This window comes from Megascapheus bottae, chromosome 23, assembly GCF_031878675.1.
Source record: "Megascapheus bottae isolate mThoBot1 chromosome 23, mThoBot2.hap1, whole genome shotgun sequence".
In the NCBI taxonomy this organism is placed as follows: domain Eukaryota; kingdom Metazoa; phylum Chordata; class Mammalia; order Rodentia; family Geomyidae; genus Megascapheus; species Megascapheus bottae.
In genome coordinates, this window is record NC_143531.1 from 22395258 (window position 1) to 22410954 (window position 15697).

Consider the following 15697-nt stretch of genomic DNA (forward strand, 5'->3'; position numbering starts at 1 on the left):
CCAACCCAAAACAGCTCCACTTCTGGAATACAGACGCACTCAGCTAAGTGGGACAGACCCGTTATTTGGCATTTCTCTCTCTCTCTTTTTTGGGGGGAGGGGGTCAGTTGTGGGACTTTGAACTCTAGGCCTGGGCGTTGTCCCTGAGCCCTTCAGCTCAAAGCTACCATTCTACTCCTTGAGCCACAATGCCACTTCCAACAGTTAATTGGAAATAAGAGTCTCATATACTTTAGTGCCCAGGCTGGCTTTGAACTGCAATCCTCAGATCTCAGCCTCCTGAGTAGCTAGGATTACAGGTGTGAGGTATTTGGCATTTCCAAGTTCAACAAGCTCTATGATGTCCAGGTGACTGTGTGCTGAGTTCCAGGGCTGTTGGAACAAAAGGCCATGCTACCAAAAAACCTTGCCACAGTGAATTTTTTTTTTCTGCCCTAGCATTAAGGAAAGGCTTTCAAAGCAATTACTATCCTGCCTCATTTTCAGAACTGGCTTTCTTTATGCTAATCTAAATTGGAGTTTTAATAGTAATTCCTGTAACAGGAACATTGGGGGATTTTGGTGTTCCTTTTCTAATCACACAAAAGACTTCGGCACGTGCACCTGCGAGCTTATTATAAGCTGTTCATCTGAGGCTTGGTAGAGAGTGCTTCGTCTCCTCCAGTAGTCATGGAGTGTTTAAGAGCAGTGAGGGCCTCAGAGAGCTCATGATAGTAAAAGCTTGTTTGTCTTGAGCTAATGAATCTCTAGTGCAAAATAAGAGGAAGCTGCCATTTCCTCTAATAATATAATGTTTAATGCAACAGTCATTTGCTCAAAAATAGCATGCCCTGCAGGTTTTAGTATACTATATTCCACTACTTGAAACAAAAAAGAAAGACAAAACAGAACTTAATGCCAATCAAAATACCTTGCCTTTCAGACCTGCCAATGGGAAAGCCATTCCAACTCGACGGCCTCCTTCCAAAGGGGCCCCTGAGAGACCACCTCCCCCAAAACTTCCCGCCACCAAAACATCAGACAAAAAACTGCCTTTTAGTCGATCATCCTCTGAAGTGGATCTTCAGAGAAAACAAAGTCACCTGGCATCTGGACTCTCAAAAGCCAAGAGTCAAATCTTCAAAAGCCAGGATCCGGTGCTACCCCCTCGCCCCAAACCAGGACACCCTCTCTATAAGAAATACATGGTAAGTTCAGCCTTGAGGATGCTTACAGTTTAAAGATTTGTTTCTGAATATGCACTATGTTCATTATTTTTCAGGAAAAGGTATTGAAACAAAGGTGGAATTGTCCCTTGATTCTTAAGAGTGCTTTAGATAAATTGGCCATAATAGAACTAAAGCAGGCATTGTTGTTGTTGTTTCTTTTTTTGGAGGAGGGGGGGAGATATTGGGGATTAAACCCAGGATGTTATACTATTTAGACAAGCATTTTGCACCAAGCCTTAAAGCAAGGTCTTTAAAGCAGAGTTTCATTATGAGACATACAGAGAAAGAGGATGCAGGCAGCCAGACAGTTCAGCTTCCTGCCTGGCTTGACCAAACAAACTGACAAACCTGACCCCAGTGGGTTCCATGCTAATGGGGGTAGCTAACTGATGCCACATAGTCTAGATCATGTCTTAAAGGTACTTTCCATCAAAGTCAAAGTTAAGTTATTGATAATATGGACAGACTTCTGTGATTTTTTTTTTCCACTTTATAAGCCTGATTATCATGGTCCATTTAATAACTACCAGTTAAATCTATTTTTTTTGGGGGGGGGGTCAGTCGTGGAACTACTCTGGGCCTTAGTGCCGTCCCTGAGCTCTTCAGCTCAAAGCTATAGCACTACCCCTAGGCCTGGGTGTTGTCCCTGAGCTCTTCAGCTCAAGGCTACTGCCCTACCCCTTGAGCCGCCTCCAGTGGTTAATTGGAGATAAGACTTTCACGGACTTTAGTGCCCCGGGCTGGCTTTGAACCAGAATTCTCAGATCTCAGCCTCCTTAGTAGCCAGTTAAATCTTTTTATCAGTAAGTATGAATGTTGAGTATTTTATTTTATGATTTTTGTTTTTGTTTTGTTGGGGATTTTCTGGTTTTGTTTTGTTTTGTTTTTATTTTTTTGAAGCAGGGCCAGACTTGTAGCCCAGGCTAGCCTTGAACTCAACTTGTATCCCTGGCTGACTTCAAACTCATAATCCTCCTGCCTCCTGCCTCCCAAAGACTAAGATTGTACGTGTGGACTGCCATACCTAGCAATAACCAAAATATTAATTGTTTTCTTTTTAATATTTTCCTCATTAAACAACTTTTGTTCCCATTTCCCAAAAAATAAAAAACAGAGTTGATAGGCTCTCTGTTTTGATCAGACTAACCTGATAAAATCTGGGGAAAAAAAAATGGAGGGCCAGGATTTGGCCTAGTGGTAGAGTGCTTGCCTAGCATGCATGAAGACACAGGTTCGATTCCTTGGTACCACATACTTAGAAAAAGTCAGAAGTGGTGCTGAGGTTCAAGTGGTAGAGTTCTAGCCTTGAGAAAAATCCAAGGACAGTCCTTAGGCTTAAGCCCAGGACTAGCAAAAAAAAAAATGGAGCAGGACTGACTGAACTTTTTAAGCAACTAAATGGTACTGTAGCTAGTTGACTAAAATAGCAATTAATAATTTTGTGTTGTTCTATACTTCCACCATTGATCTAGAAATTGTTTTTACTTGAAGTCATTCAAGGTTTTGGGGTTGTTTTAGGGCTGAGGACTGAACTCAGGGCCTTGCACTTGCCAGGCAAGTGCTCTTCCACTGAACTAAATCCCCAACCCCTCAAGGTTTTCCTTAAATCCTCTTTTGAGATGAGAATAGACAGACAAGAAGAAAATAATATACCCATATTCATTTAAACTAGTGAGACTTACTGCCTTTTGACTAAGATCAAGTACAAACTGATTAAATTTTAATTGCTAAAACCCAATGGTGTCCTTTGGAATAGATTACTTGATGAATAAACACAAACATCAATCATTGATGTGTATCAAATACTAATTTGAGTCATACACTCTTTAAAATACTATATACTAAATAGCGCATTTATTACTCATGCTAATCTTGTGAGTTAGGTGCAATTATTATTCTAAGTGCACAAATAAGGGAAATAAGATCAAGAGATGAAGCCAAGTTGAACCAAGATTTGAACATAGGCCAGCTGGCTCTGAGCCCATGTTCTCACTATTATGCTACAAACCCAGTGTTACTAGTTGTAAAGTCTTAACTTCCTTTGGCCATTCTATGCCAAGATCCCTTATTGAAGGGTGAGGTGGGAAATTGGTTTAGTGTGTGTGTCTGTGTTGTCTATGTGTGTGTCTGTTTGTCTATGTAACTGTACTAGGGCTTGGACTCCAGGCCTCACACTGTCTTCATGGCTGGAGCTCTAAGACTTGGGCCATGCCAACATTTCTGGTTTTATGGTGGGTAATAGGATATAAGAATGTCTTGATATTTATCTGCCCAGAATGGCTTCCAACCACAATCCTCACTCAGATCTCAGCCTCCTGAGTGGCTATGTTACTTAGGGCTCTTATGTAACTGATACTATCAGTAAAGCATGTAAAAACACAAAGAAATGAATACATTCAAAAATAGTATATTTAGTTTGACAAATCTCATTGTGAAAGGACTCCTTAAATTAGTTCCTCATTTTTTCCCCATGCCATTGAATTGCTTGTCAGAAATCTGAGTATGTTGATAGTCCTGGGACTCTGTGGAAGTACACAGAAGTAATCCTATGTAACCCAGCCATATAGTGTTGTGTAATACCAGACAACATGGGCTTCCAGGATAATCCAGGAGCTCAGGCAGTCTTCTTTTCCTCATTGGATAACACACCTGAATAACTACTTTTCCTTGATACATACCTTGTATAGCAACTAGATATCCTCTGACCTACAACCACCAGCCTAAATTTACCAAGATATGGACCAGAGCCCCCTCATTAGAGTGTGCACAGAATAAAAACTGTGACAGTTGCTGAGGGATTAGGCCTTAAAGTGGATTTGAGACACTGGATTATAAGGGAAAGATGAGGCCCAGGGCACATGGAAGCCCATATAGGGAGAGCTCCAATCCTGACACCTTGTGAACCCTGAAATAAAAACATAGTACCCTGATAGACTCTGAGGACAGCTGCTGACCCTGAGGACTTCAGTCCTGGAGGACTTCACCTAACTGCAATTGCTGGAGAAACTTGAGGAAATATGCACCCTTTGTAGTTCTGTGGGTTCAATCCACTTCCCACAAGAAATAGCAGACCCTATTTGACCAATGTGTGAACATTTTTTTCCCCTAGTACTGGGGCTTGAACTCAGAGTCTGGGCACTGTCCTTGGGTTTTCTCAAGGCTAGCACTCTACCACTTGAGCCACAGAGCACCACTTCTGGCTTTTTCTGTGTATGTGGTAGCAAGGAATCAAACCCAGGGTTTTATCCATGCTAGGCAAGCACTCTTACCACTAGGCCACACTCCTAGCCATGTGAAACCTTTGATCCTGGGCAAAAGTACTCATGTGCAGTCTCCAAGTGATAAGCAACTTGCCAGGAGGTTAGGTGATTAAGAGTAATTTTCTTACTGGTTTATGTTTTAAGCTGTCTGTGCCTCACGGAATCACCAATGAAGACACTGATTCACAAAATCCCAGAGAACTCTCCTGTAAGGTAAGGTGGAATGTTACCTAAAAAGAAAATGGAAAAATTGCCGCCCTCTGAGACTGCTATTACACCCTACTAAATGCTTTAGTCTCCCAAGATTAGAAAGTGGAGAAGTAATCATATTTTATTAATAATAATTGCTCCAGCAAGTAGCATTGTACCTTACAACATGGGGATGTACTTATGACACTGACGCAGACAGAAAATAATTACTTGGAATGCCAAAGGGGAAGAGGCACTGGCAGAGTTCACCTGTCTAAGATGAAAATTATTGCTTCTCTTGATGAACAGCTTAGGAGCAAATCTGAAATAAAGTATTAATATCACACAGCCTTCCTATAAAGGATGGCAACACACTTCATAGAACTATTAATTATATCCCATCCCCCTGTTTTTTTTTTAACCAGGGTGAAAACTACAATAGCATTTTATTCCATTTTTAGAATAAATTGCTTCTAAAAGACTTGCTGTTAGCATCCTAACCACTTTGAAGCACAGAGAGGCAGAAAGCCTTCCATGCATTGTGCTGGTTTACAGGAACTTGAATGCTCACTCATTTTCAATAGAGTGAGCTGTTTATTTTTACTTTTTTTAAATAATGTGAGCCTGTTTGCCAAAATGCCAGATTCATTTGGTAGCCGGATGGGTAACTATTTTAAAAGGGACCATAGAAATGCTACATCTGACATTAAAGTGCTTCCTTTTAAAATGTAAGTATAATATAAACCTCATTTCTCGGATTTTAGCTCATAAAACAATGAAATACAACTACCAACCCTCCAGTCACAATTTAGGCCTTACAAATTTGCGAAGCCTGGTAAAATACATGGATTATTGAAGATCATCTATTTAGAAAAAGAAATACTATTTAGCATTCTTTTTTTTTTTTTTTTTTTTTTTTTTGGCCCCTTTCTCTTTCTGGCCCCGCTCGCTCCGGCCCTGCTCGCTCCGGCCCGGCTAGGCCCCCCTTTCTAGCTCAGGCCCCGCTCGCTCCGGCCCCGCTCGCTCCGGCCCGGCTAGGCCCTCTTTCTAGCTCCGGCCCCGCTCGCTCCGGCCCCGCTCGCTCCGGCCCCGCTCGCTCCGGCCCGGCTAGGCCCTCTTTCTAGCTCAGGCCCCGCTCGCTCCTATTTAGCATTCTTATTAGGCATACTTTTTATTTTTATCTCTTCCTCCTCACCTTCTATGGTGCAGAGGGTGGAACCCAGAGCCTTGCTCATGCTAAGCTAGTGCTCTACTACTGAGTTATTTCCCTAACCCTTGGTAAATTGCCTTCTATGAAAATTACTGGACAAGACTGAAAACTAGGATGAAGGATGAACCAAATACTTCGTATAGATTGAACAATGGATGGGTATTATCTTTCATCTCTACTATGTGAAATAGCAAACAATGAGCTCATCAGTGCAAGGCTACTGCCCTACCCCTTTGGCCACAGGGCCACTTCCGGTTTGCTAGTGGTTAATTGGAGATAAGAGTCTGGACTGGCTCTGAACTGAAATCCTTGGATCTCAGCCTCCTGAGTAGCTAGGATTACAGGCGTGAGCCACCATGCCGGACTATAAATAACAATTTTTAAAGCAACTCCAAACCTAAATTAATTCCTTTACACTTCCATGTTGCTTATTTATTTAAGGAAGAACATCAAGTAGGTCCTAAGACAATATTAAGGTTGCCTTAGCAAGCTGATACAGAAAGGTTTTTTCACTGTTACTGGCTTCCCTGAAGTTATACTTCAACTTACCTAATTTAAGAGACTACATTACACTTTGCCCTGTGGTGCAAAAAAGAGCAGATGAGACTCAGAAAAGATCTAAACAGAAGTGCTGCAGGATGGGGATCGAGAAGTATGCTCTGACTGAGCCAGAGAAGGATCTGAATTAATCCTGAGAGGACAAGAGTCATTAAAGTAGGTAAAGAGAGGAGAAACATGAAACTGTGCTTTCATTCTTTTCATTACATTTGTCTTGGTTGAAGAATTTAAAGTTATAACAACCTGAGGGTGTATACATAGCTCAGTGTGGCATGTGTGAGGCTCTGAATTTGATCTGACACTGCAAAAGATAAATAAATAATGACGACGACGACGAGCCTGTCTTTTTATAGAGATACTGAGAAGTAGTGAGGCACACCTGTAGTCCCAGCCAGGTGGCTGAAATGGGCTCATGAGTTCAAGGGCAGCCAGGATAAAGCTCAGTAGTAGAGCTTCTGACTAGATTGAGTTCAATCGCCAGCACTGGCGGTAGGTAGAAAGGGAGGAAACAAGGGAGAGTGTGAAAGAAACAGAATAACAACTGTCCGTCAATAAAAAGAGGTTCCTTCTCCACCTGACCCCCTCCTCCAGCTCATCTCTGATGCTGCCAGAAAGGTGGAGAATCTGACATTCTCTTTACTAATTTACATAGAATTATTGTTGAATAAACTGTTTCATTTAAGTAGAAAAGCCAGGCATATAAGGTGGCATCGCTTTCCAATTAGAAAAATCAGTTAAGTGGTAATGAATGAAATGGATTTTACTTTTTGTGAATTATACTTCTGTGAGAATTTTTTACCTTCCCTCCTTACAAAAGGCAAGAACATAAATTGCAGAACTTTTTGCTTTTTCCATCCTAATAAAGACACATTTGGAAAACTCTGTTCTTCAGGGTTAGTCTTGCTCATAGTGATAAGGAAAAAGTATCTTTAAAAGAGAACAGAGGGGCTGGGAGTTTGGCCTAGTGGTTAAAGTGCTTGCCTAGCATGCATGAAGACCTGGGTTCCATTCCTCGGTACCACATACATAGAAAAAAGCCGGAAGTGGTGCTGAGGCTCAAGTGGTAGAGCTCTAGCCTTGAGAAAGTCCAAAGACAGTGCTCAGGCCCTGAGCTCAAACCCAGGACTGGCAAGAAATCAAGCAAGCAAGCAAGAAAGCAGTTCTCTTTTTTTCTGTTTAAAAAGTAAGCATGCAAGGGGCCAGGCCTCAGTCACTCATACCTGACCTAGCAACTCAGATGGTTGAGATCTCAGGATCACGATCCCAAGCCAGCAGGAAAGCCCGTGGAATTGCTCTCTCCACTTAACCACCAAAAAGCCAAAAGTGGAGCTGTGGCTCAAGTGGCAAAGTGCCAGCCTTGAGTAAAGAGCTCAGAGATAAGGTCCAGGCTTCAAGCCCAAGACCAGCACAAAACTAACGTAAATCAGCATGCAGGAGATATTATTCCAAGTGATTTCCATCCATCTATGTCAAGAATACATTCCTGATTGTCTTGTTTAGCTTCCTGTGTTGTTTACATCTTGTACTCAAATAACGTAAGGGTGTCAAGAGGACTGTAATGAGAAAAACAGTCCATCTTAGAGTGAATCATATTACTGAAGCATGTACCCTGCACCTTTTCCTCACAGCCCTGTATTTCTTCTAAGGAGTCCAGCCAGGTTCAGAAGCCTGCTGGCAGTAATGCTCCTCATGCCATCGTCCTTCATGATTTCCCAGCAGGTAAGGATGTGAACCAAGGATCCACAGAGCACTGGGACGGAGCAGGGATCATCCTCGGGTTAACCCCTCAGGCGCTGCTTCTGCTTCATTTTCTGCGCCTGGAGGACTCTAGCCTGAGGCTGCCCTGTTTTCAACCACTCCCTTCAAGAAAGGTCACCTGTGCACAACCATTCTTGACAGCTTAGCTGCACGGAGGGGGCGGGGGGGGGGGGGGGGGGAGGGCTTGGAAACTCCAGAGGGAGATGGAGACAGAGATTCCCTTACAAATGAAAAAGAAATAGCAAATTGTCTTCCAGTTGCAAGCTTTCTAACTCTTTCAAAGTAATAGTTTCTCATTAACCATTGTAATGACACTGTATGACTAGATATATAGTCAGTTGTGGGGCTCTACCTCCACCTGGCACAATCTTTCTTTTTTTTTAATCTATTTGGCAGACTGGGTATTTAGTTTAATATGGTAACTTTACTTGGTAAAAGGCTAACTTCCTTAGTTAATATTTAACACTAAAATGACCTTTAAGACTAACTGGAGGGCTGGGTACAGTGGCTCATACCTGATAATCCTAGCTACTCAGGAGGCTGAGATCTGAGGATCAAGGTTTCAAGCTAGCCTGGGCACAAAAGTCCGTGAGACTCCTATCTCCAGTTAGCCACCAGAAAACTGGAAGTAGTGCTGTGTCTCAAAGGGTAGGGGGGTAGCCTTGAGCTGAGGAGCTCAGGGACAGCACCCAGGCCCAGGCCCAGAGTTCAAGTCCCATGACAAACAAAAAATAATAACAATAACTAGAAATAATGATAACTAATTTGTCATGTCTATAAACTCTTTCCTTGTTTAGTGTATATTTAGACAGTTTACATTGGCACATTTGGAGTCATTGACCAGCAAAATGGAATTGGGTGGTTTTGGGGGGTGTTGGTTTAAAAAAAAAATCCCCATCCATCAATGTGTAGTAGATAATTTGGTCTTACAAAAAGAAGTTCCCAAAATCTAAACTAAGAATAATATTTTATAAAAAAGTAAATTTGATTAGTAAAATCTCTTCTCGGAATCAGTAGAATGTACTGCCTCTGGGGATAAAGCTGACTGCTAGGGTTTTTTTTTTTATCCTTCCTCTAATCAAATCTGTGAGTGAAATAATTTATCATATGTAACTCTAATTTTATATTACAGAGCAAGTTGATGACTTGAACCTCACATCTGGAGAAATTGTTTATCTTCTTGAAAAAATAGATTCAGAGTGGTACAGGGGAAAATGTAGAAACCGGACTGGTGTATTTCCTGCCAACTATGTCAGAGTAATTGTAAGTAGGTTGTACAGTCTTAATTTATCATCTACTCAGTGACATCCATGTGACTTGTAGGTTGACAAAAAAAAAAAAAAAATAGGGCCAGGAACGTAGCCTAGTGGTAGAGTGCTCATCTAGCATGCACCAAGCCCTTCGTTCGATTCCTTGGTACCACATATACAGACAAAGTCAGAAGTGGCACTGTAGCTTAAGAGGTAGAGGACTAGCCTTGAGAAAAGAAAAGCCCAAGGATAGTACTCAGACCCTGAGTTCAAGCTCCAGGACTGACAATAAGTAAATAAGTAAGTAAGTAAATAAATAAATAAATAAATGGCTAGAACCTTGAGAACCTAGAGGCCTAGACCTCTCTCCTCCATTGATTCATTTGAATTTTAGAAAATTCAAACATATATTTTTTTTTAGCTAGGTAATGATTGATTATTAGTATGACATTTTAGAACAGATAGCTTAAATACTATCTGAGTTCTAAAGTGAAAGACCACCATAGGTCAAGTGGTAAATCAAATATTCTCCGAGGGTGGTTGAGCACTGAAGATACATATTAATTCGTCATGACATTTAGCAAATGGGAATTAAATGGTGCTACATAGTCCCAGAAGGATTCTGAGGTTGTGGTACCAAATCACTTGGGGAATAGTACAGCTGTGATTGGAGTTCATGGCCGATTAATGCATTTTCACATAATGATTGCAATTCTGATTTGGAAAAATTATATGGAAGCATCATAATTTTATAAGCATGATCTAACTTGTGACCATATACCCCTGCCCTGTGTTGGAGCTTTGCCAGCTAAGCCCAGATGAGAAATGGGGATAAAATGATATTACCCCTCCAGCATTTGTATCAATAAGAAATGTATGACTCACTTGCTGCTAGAATGTTTTGCTACCTGGAAATCTCAATAGGCTTAAATAATTCAGTATCAACAGCTTATTTGCAGGGGGAGGGTGGAATGGTGCTGGTTAAATTTTATTATATTAGACGCAATATAACTGAAAATCTGTCTTTTCAAATAGAAATGGGCTTGAATCTTTTGGTTTTCAAAATGTAGGTCTTTTAAACCTGTCCAGAATGCATATGGCCTGATTCTTTTGAGAAACTCTGCACGTTCTCTAAATTAATATTAAGAATAATGTTAGTTTTAGCACTCTTTCTCAATTTTCTTCTGCTCATTGTAGCAGGACTTTAAAAACCACAATTACCACACGGATATCAATCACCTGAGTCTGCCACATTATTAGTGCAAATGTTATTTCTAAGCCTGTAAGTTTAAAAAAATTATTTTAAAATTTCAAACTTGTAGAATTTATCAAGAAAGGCACTGATTTAGTTAATGTAAGCCTCAGAACCTTAAGTAGTTTCAGACTATATGCAAAAGTCCAAGAATTTTATTACACTTCAGCTGTATTGAGCATTATAAATGAGTTTTCATATAAAGTAGACACTCATTTAAGATGAATTCCCTTCTCCCTTCCCTGTTGATATGGAAAGGGGAAATGTTTCAGAGTTATGAATATGGAGAGAATCAAGTTGTTGTTTTTTTTTGTTGTTGTTGTTTTTCTATGCTTGAACTTGGACCTTTTATTCTACCACAACTCCACTTCTGACTTTTTGCCAGTGTGATTAAGGATGAGTCTCTTGGATTTTGTGTGCTCACACTGGTTTGAACTACGATATTCACATCTCAGCCTGCTGAGTTGCTGGGGTTACATGTGTGAGCTAGCAGCACCCAGCTTGATCAAGTTGTCTTATTCTGGGTCAGCCTGGCTAAATCCTGCATGCTTGGTGTGCTGGTGAGATTGGTGGCGTGCCGTATGGCTGCTTCCTGTCTTGAAGTTTTTGGCTTGGAGAATATAAAATAGAAAAACTCAATGTAGGGTAGAATTAAGTTACTGTGCTTAAGCCTGCAGCCAAGAGGACTGATTATGGTCTCAATGAGAGTACCTATCTGCCCACCAAGGGTGAAGTCCTGAGTTCAAACCCCAGTACCAACAAAACAAATCAAAGACTGCTGGGGCATCATGAGTTATTCTTTTTTTTTCCTTTTTTTCTTTCTTTTTTTTTTAAGAGTCTTGCTGTGTAGCTTAGCTGGCCTTAAACTCAAAATCCTCCTGCCTCAGCCCCCTAAGTCCTGTAATTACAGGCATGTACTGCCACACCTTATTCATGCTATTCATTTTTTCCCCATAACCTATACTCAGATTTCTTACCATTTTGTACCTCTGAAACAGTACAGCTATATTTGCTGGTCAGTTACACATTTTCTAATTGTTTGGCCTTTAGTTTGTCTTACTGAAGTCTTAAATAATAATAATAATACAAAAGCATGAGAAAGGGTTGCAATGTTTGTGAAGTAATGCACCTTCTATCTGGTTAACATAATGTAACCCTTCTATTAATTACAATAAAAATATGTTTAAAATAATAATAATAATTGTTACCATGATTTTATCTTTACTAGGTTGATATTCCAGAAGGAGGAAATGGGAGAAGAGAATTGGGTTCATCTCAATGTGTTAAGTAAGTTTCATTTTGTGTTTGTCGGCACAAAATACAAAGGAGGAAAGCATGTATATGGTGAAGATTTGCCAAACTGAAACACTGCCTACATGTGATTATTCAGAACTGCAATCCCTTTACTTTAAAGGCAAATTCTCCTATTTTAGAAAGTGATGGCTGGTTAGTGCAGGCAGATTCTACCCTGGGCAGTTCTCCTGACACAGTAGAGTCTGCCTGAAATTTCCCCCGGCCTGGCCTCAGCCGAGAGAGATGGCACCATCAATGCATTTAGTCTGATATTCTAGAAAATGCAACTATTTCTTTTTTTTTTGCCAGTCCTGGGCTTGAGCTCAGGGCATGAACCCTGTCCTTGGACCTTCTCAAGGCTAGAGCTCTACCACTTGAGCCTCAGCATCACTTCTGGCTTTTTGCTATGTATGTGGTACCGAGGAATCGAACCTGGGTCTTCGTGCATGCTAGGCAAGCACTCTACCACTAGGCCAAACTCCCGGCCAGAAAATGCAACTATTTCTGTCATGAGCAATATAACTTTTCTTTCCTGTGGTAATTGCAGCTCTACAGAATCTACCCAGTTGTGCTGAATAGCTTAGTATTGAAACATTGCGTAGATTTGATCACCCACATGGAGGAAAAGGAGGAAGATGCTTTTTTTTTTTTAAATTTTTGCCAATTTTGGGGCTTGAACTCAGGGCCTGGACACTGTCCTTGGAACACTTTTTGCTCTAGGCTAGCATTCTGTCACTTGAGTCACAACGCCACTTCTGGCTTTTTCTGTGAATGTGGTACCAAGGAATAGAACTCAGGGCTTCGTCGTGCATGCTAGGCGATTGATGTGACACTAAGCTGAACTCCTGGCCTATTGTTCTGTTTTAAAGAAGAACTAGAGACAGGTGCTGGTGGCTTACACCTGTAATCCTAACTACTCAGGAGGCTGAGATCTGAGGATTGCAGTAGGAGACTAGCCTGGGCAAAAAAATCACTAGAGACCTTATCTCCAATTAACCTCCCCCCAAGGAAGCACAAGAAGTGGACATGTGTATCAAAGGGGCAGAGAGCTAGTTTTGAGCAAAAGAACTCAGGGATAGTGGCCCGGAGTTTAAGCCTTGTGACCAACCAAAAAGAAAAGAAGAATTAGAACAAAGGGGAAGAATTAAATTGAAGTTTTCCTGAACTGGGCTGGGGGGTGGGGGGTAGCTACTCTTTCATGTATTGTTGTAACTCCTTTGTGATTTACAACACTGCCACAATGCAACTTTATATCCTGGTTAAAGGAACAGATTGGTAGAATGTACTATCTGGTGAGGATTATAAACCTGTCTATGAATAGGTCAGACATAAGGAGATATTCCCAGGAGATGGAAGAAAATAAATGCAAAGGTCAATGCACATAAAACTTTTGATGCCACAAGTTGAATCCTACTTCGGGTTCTGGTTTTTTGTTGGTTTTTTTTGGGGGGGGGGTGAATGGAGGTGGGAGGGTTACCTGTTTTTAAGCAACAGGGACCGTATCAATAGTTTGAATTTAAAATATACCTGAACAACCAGTGATCCACTGACCTGAGTGAAATAAGAATGTCACCTTAAAGAGACACTTTCATCTTGTGTCTTATTTTTAGTCACTGTGGCAGATCACGTACGAAATGTGAAGCCTTTTCAAAAGAAATACAAAATGACTTTATAAAGCATCTGAATTAATAAAAGCACATTGTAGTCTGAAATGCCAGGTCTCTATTTTCTTTAAGCCTTCTCCTGATTAGTGAGGCCATTTGTTTAGCTATTCTGCTCCCTGGTTAGTTTCAGGAGCATGCCTTCTTCCCAGCAGGATGCTGTGGCTCTCTGATGTCATGCCTCTGAGGAACAGCATCTAAACTCGACTTGTGTGTAGTTGAAAGGATTCACACTGAGCTAGAGGTTGCTACAGCCCAGATAAAAATATCTGGGATCTAGAAAGATCCTATAATGAAATATAAAGATCAAAAGACAGATCCAGCAGTATAAACAAACTGCACTGTCTATGTACTCTGGAGCTTTAACTTTTCTAGGTGAGTAGATTCACATTTAAAAAGTAAATTCTATCACTGGACTTAGGGGGGCTCATGCCTGTAATCCTAGGAGGCCAAACTTGGAAGGATTTCAGTTTGAGGCTAGGTGGAACAACAGGTTCTCAACACCCCATCTCAATACAAAAGAGCTCTATGCAGGCCAGGCACCAGTTGCTCATGCCTGTAATCCTAGCAACTCTGGAGGCTGAAATCTGAGGTTCCTAGTTAGAAGACAGCCTGAGAAGGAACAGCTATGAGTCTTATCTCTAATAAACTACCAGAACAGATGGAAATGAAGCATGGGTCAAGTAGTACAAAACAAAGCTGAGACAGGCAGGCTTAGGCCCTGAGTTCAATCCCCAGGACTATCACAAACAAATAAAAAAGATATGCAGGGGCCGGGAGTTTGGCCTAGTGGTTAAAGTGCTTGCCTAGCATGCATGAAGACCCGGGTTCGATTCCTCGGTACCACATACATAGAAAAAAGCCGGAAGTGGTGCTGAGGCTCAAGTGGTAGAGCTCTAGCCTTGAGAAAAAATCCAAGGACAGTGCTCAGGCCCTGAGCTCAAGCCCAGGACTGGCAAAAAAAAAAAAAAAAAAAAAAAAGATATGCAGGATGGCATGCACCTGACCTGCAACTACCTCAAGGAAACAAGGTAGTATATGGCAAAAAGCAATATTCTGTTTTCAAAATAGAGAAAGGAAGAAGGGTTAGGGACATAACTTACATGGAGGAACCCCTGTCTAAGCCAGGCTCCATGGCTCACGCCTGGAATCCTAACTACTCAGAAGGCTGTGGTCTGAGGATCAAGGTTCAAAGCCAGTCCAGGCACTAAAGAACATGAGACTCTTACCTTCAATTAAACACTAGAAAACCAGAAGTGGGGCTGTGGCTCAAGTGTAGGATGGTAGCCCAAAGTTCAAGCCCCGTGAGAACAAAAAAAAAAAAAAAAAGAGGGCTGTGAGTTTGGCCTAGTGGTACAGTGCTTGCCTAGCGTGCACGAAGACCCAGGTTCCATTCCTCGGTACCACATACATAGAAAAAGGCTGGAAATAGTGCTGTGGCTCAAGTGTTAGAGCTGTAGCCTTGAGAAAGTCCAAGGACAGTGCTCAGGCCCTGAGCTCAAGCCCAGAACTGGGAAAAAAAAAAAAAAGAGCACCTGTTTAATAAGCACAAAGTCCTGATTTATAACTCCAGTATAACCAAAAGGAATAAAAATTTAAAAAGCAGTCATTGTTACTTGGATTTGGATTTGTAATGTATTCGTGAAAATGTTTTTTAATTACCTAAATATATCTTGTTCCATAGTAAGCACAAAATAAATGCTTACTGAAATCAATACTTATTGAAATATTTTTAAAGTACAAAGAGGCATCCTATTTTATAAAGCGAAATGTTGCCAGGTGCCGGTGGCTTATGTCTGGAATCCTACCTACTCAGGAGGCTGAGATCTGAGACTGTGGTTTGAAGCCAACTCAGGCAGAAAAATCCCCAAGAGAGTCTTATCTCCAATTAACCACCAGAAAACTGGAAGTGATACTGTGGTTGAAAGTAGTAGAGCACTTGCTTGTGTGAAAAAGGTCAGGGACAGCACCCAGGCCCTGAGTTCAAGCCCCACAACCAATAATACATACATACATACATACGTACATACGTACATAAATAGTGTTATCCAAGTCCAG

General features: G+C 41.2%; 1 protein-coding gene across 1 annotated transcript in view; it reads left to right on the plus strand.

Moving 5' to 3' along the window:
* Sh3d19 (SH3 domain containing 19) overlaps positions 1–15697 on the plus strand; it is a 114442-nt gene that overhangs the window by 89820 nt on the left and 8925 nt on the right. Inside the window, exons 11-15 of the mRNA XM_090356861.1 lie at positions 923–1187; positions 4613–4681; positions 8054–8144; positions 9316–9446; positions 11914–11972. Coding sequence (XP_090212987.1) covers positions 923–1187; positions 4613–4681; positions 8054–8144; positions 9316–9446; positions 11914–11972 — 615 coding nt within the window. The remainder of the gene's footprint in view (positions 1–922; positions 1188–4612; positions 4682–8053; positions 8145–9315; positions 9447–11913; positions 11973–15697) is intronic.